At 35.5% G+C, this 2,976-nt stretch overlaps 1 protein-coding gene across 1 annotated transcript; it reads right to left on the bottom strand.

Moving 5' to 3' along the window:
- Positions 1 to 808: 808 nt before the first annotated feature.
- LOC103309534 lies at positions 809 to 2,362 on the bottom strand. The gene is made up of 2 exons (XM_008185165.1): positions 2,285 to 2,362; positions 809 to 2,122 (listed from the first exon to the last, which is right to left on the bottom strand). The coding sequence occupies exons 1-2, from the start codon at positions 2,360 to 2,362 to the stop codon at positions 809 to 811; spliced, it is 1,392 nt and encodes a 463-aa protein (XP_008183387.1).
- Positions 2,363 to 2,976: the final 614 nt, after the last annotated feature.

The raw sequence follows: 2,976 nt of genomic DNA, 5'->3' as shown, positions 1-2,976 counted from the left end.
ACAGTCACACGCCACCCTCACTTTTTAGTCACTGTTTTATCGGAGGGACGAGATGTTGTGTTTCACCAGAACCAGTGCGGCTCATTTTCACTTATGATTTTACTTCGATCGTCACCGCCAGGCCAGTGGATATGATTCATCGTCGTTTTCACACTCACAGCGATACCGTCTCACCACCGTAAGTGTGATCATATTATTATCTATACTAATCATAACCAGTGATTTAATATTATCGTCAATTATAAATTCATACTTGTTCCCTATATCATACAAGAAAATAACACGTGTTTATATACAATTTATTTATTTATTGTACATACTTTGGCGTTTGTCAATTTTTATTTTTATTATTTACACACGGATTTTTTTCCAATTTATTAGACATGTAGATTGTGCTTGTCATTCATACTGATAGACACATGCCTTTTATTCTTGATAGTTTGCTTATTGATGACTGTTTGCTTCTGATGATTCAATGGGCTCGTTTGAATGGTGCTTGAAGTAAGATTTGTGTTTTTGCATACAATGAACACGGTGTATAAAGTAATCATAAGTCATTAGGTTTGTAATCTGACATTTTGATTTTTTGTACCTGGTCCGCGTGCTTGTTTTCTTATTCATTTTCATGAATTTTGATGCTAGCGACGCCACCTTCATCTGACTCGAGCAACCTGTTCATTGTTGCCACCTGCCAGCATTTCGTAAGTATTTTCGTATTTATTTATTTTAATATACTCTTATTATTATTATAGTATTTTAATTATTAAAATAAAAAAATAACACCCAAAATATATGGTAACAGTAATATTTAATAATCTGAATCTGAATAAGATGTGTCACCAGTTATTGTCATCACACAATTACCTAAACTTTCCATGACTTCCTCCACGATAAAGTCGATGTCCCAGAATCTTTTTTTTTCGTTAATTACGTGACTGACGAAGTTTTTCCATTTTTCGGGGCCACATTGATTGATACCTTCAATAACGAGCTTTTTGACATCGGGTAACTTAAATGTGGAATTATTCATTTTGATGTACCTTTTGACAGACGACCATGCTAACTCAATTGGATTCAGTTCACAATGATACGGCGGTAAACGTAATACGACCATATTTTTGGATTTGACATACTCGTCTATGACGTATTTGTTAAACTGTGGTTTAATCCGATTAACAATGTTCATTAGACCAACTTTGTTAAGTGGCTTTTCATAAACCTCGCCCTTTTGTTCCAGCCAAATTTTTATGTCCGTTTTTTTCCAAGTAATTGTTGGACATCGTTCGGCTCTCACCGAATGATAAGGTGCATTATCCATTACTATGACCCTGTTGTCTTTTAACAATGAAATTACACCTTTAATCCAATCAAAAAATGAATCTCCGTTCATTTCGTCATGGTAGTCAGCTGATCCTTTTTTTGATTCGAATACCAGCAGACCACCATTGACGAATCCTTCTTCTGATCCAATATGGACTATAATGAGTCGTTTTCCTTTGCCTGTTGGGTTGGGAGCACCTGTCGAAAGGTCAGACAAAAACGCGTCTCTGCGTGATTCAACGATATTGTCAACCCAATTTTTTTCCATACAATCACCAATGTTTGCCCACGTCTCATCTAAATAATAAATTGTTCTTCCTTCTTGGCGATATTTTCGGATATCTTGTATAAATTTGGTTCGCCACAATACAATGTCGTCCCGTTCAATAAATGCGCTATTACGGCCTCTTTTACTATACGTAAAATTTAGCTCACGTAATAAATGGTATAGGTTGGTTCTTTTGTATGTGTTTAGTGTTGGGTCACTATTCACGGAAATTAAAATCTTATCCAATGTGGGTACCTGACGTCTAAACAAAAAATCGTTTACCTTTTTACGTATAGCATTCCGTTCGAAATCGTCGACTTTTTCTTTGAATGTCAGCCTGATCTTCTGTTTGGAAGGTGATTGTATTGGTTTTGAATTCTTGTAGTCAGCAATTGTCGTTTGGATCGTTTTCTGGCCAATACCCGTATTCTTGGATAGCAATTTCACCATTTCCTTAACCTTAATAGATGGTTGTTCGGCAATTTTGGATTTGTATAAGTTTATTATCATTTGTTTTTGTCGACTTCCAATGAACTGAAGTTAAAATAACAAACAAATAGTTCAGTTTGATTTTTAATTGTGTATATAAGTATGTACAATCAAGGTTGTTATATTTAAAACCCATAGATAAATTTAAATTAAATTTATCTATGGAGTTTAAAACACTGTGTACAATCAATAACGGTTAACACTTACCTTCCCACATGGGTTTTTTTTAACTGGTGTAAGAGGAGAACCAGCATTAGATGTGGATGGTGCATTAGTGTCACTCATTGCAAAAAATTCAAAACAAAGCATGGTTAAAAAATCGTTTCTATAAACACGTAATACGGTCAACGGTCGAGAAACAAGTCACCGAGCTACGGGCTATCCGGCACGGTGGCAGCGTTTTGTAAACACTCACGCAGCTGTTTTCGCTAGAGGCACCTCCTTCGAAGCCCGACCGATGCACGACGACGTCCGATTACGGTGTTCATCGAAGAGTGGGAATGCTATGGGTGGGTGACGCGAGAGGATGCGCAGAACGAACCGATTTTTGTCAGGCCGTGGCGTGCTCTCTCGCTGAACAGAGTATATTTACTTTAGATGGACCAGCTTTTTTGATCCATATAAGTTTTTCTTGATAGAAATTGATAATGATTTGTGGGCACAATTAATTAGCCTCTTTTGCTGAGACTAAATCAAAATAATCATTAATTCCTCCCCAATTGATTAAATACATCAATTCTCCGCTAGAATAAGTTTCACCACAAAATTCTCTTAGCTTTTATTGCAACGTCTTGTTTTACACTGGAATAAAAATATATTATACGTTAATATAATAATATATCGAATTAGATGTATCATTAATTAAAAAATGTTTCATTGATAATGACACAAAAAAACAT

Source organism: Acyrthosiphon pisum, chromosome A2, assembly GCF_005508785.2.
Source record: "Acyrthosiphon pisum isolate AL4f chromosome A2, pea_aphid_22Mar2018_4r6ur, whole genome shotgun sequence".
NCBI lineage: Eukaryota > Metazoa > Arthropoda > Insecta > Hemiptera > Aphididae > Acyrthosiphon > Acyrthosiphon pisum.
Note: the sequence above shows the minus strand (reverse complement) of the source record. Positions and strands in the feature narration are given on the sequence as shown.

Coding starts and splice junctions, on each gene's coding strand:
- LOC103309534 (XM_008185165.1), bottom strand. CDS start 2,362: ATGAGTGACACTAATGCACCATCCACATCTAATGCTGGTTCTCCTCTT. Junction 2,123..2,284: donor AAAAAAACCCATGTGGGAAG/GTAAGTGTTAAC, acceptor TTTTAACTTCAG/TTCATTGGAAGTCGACAAAA.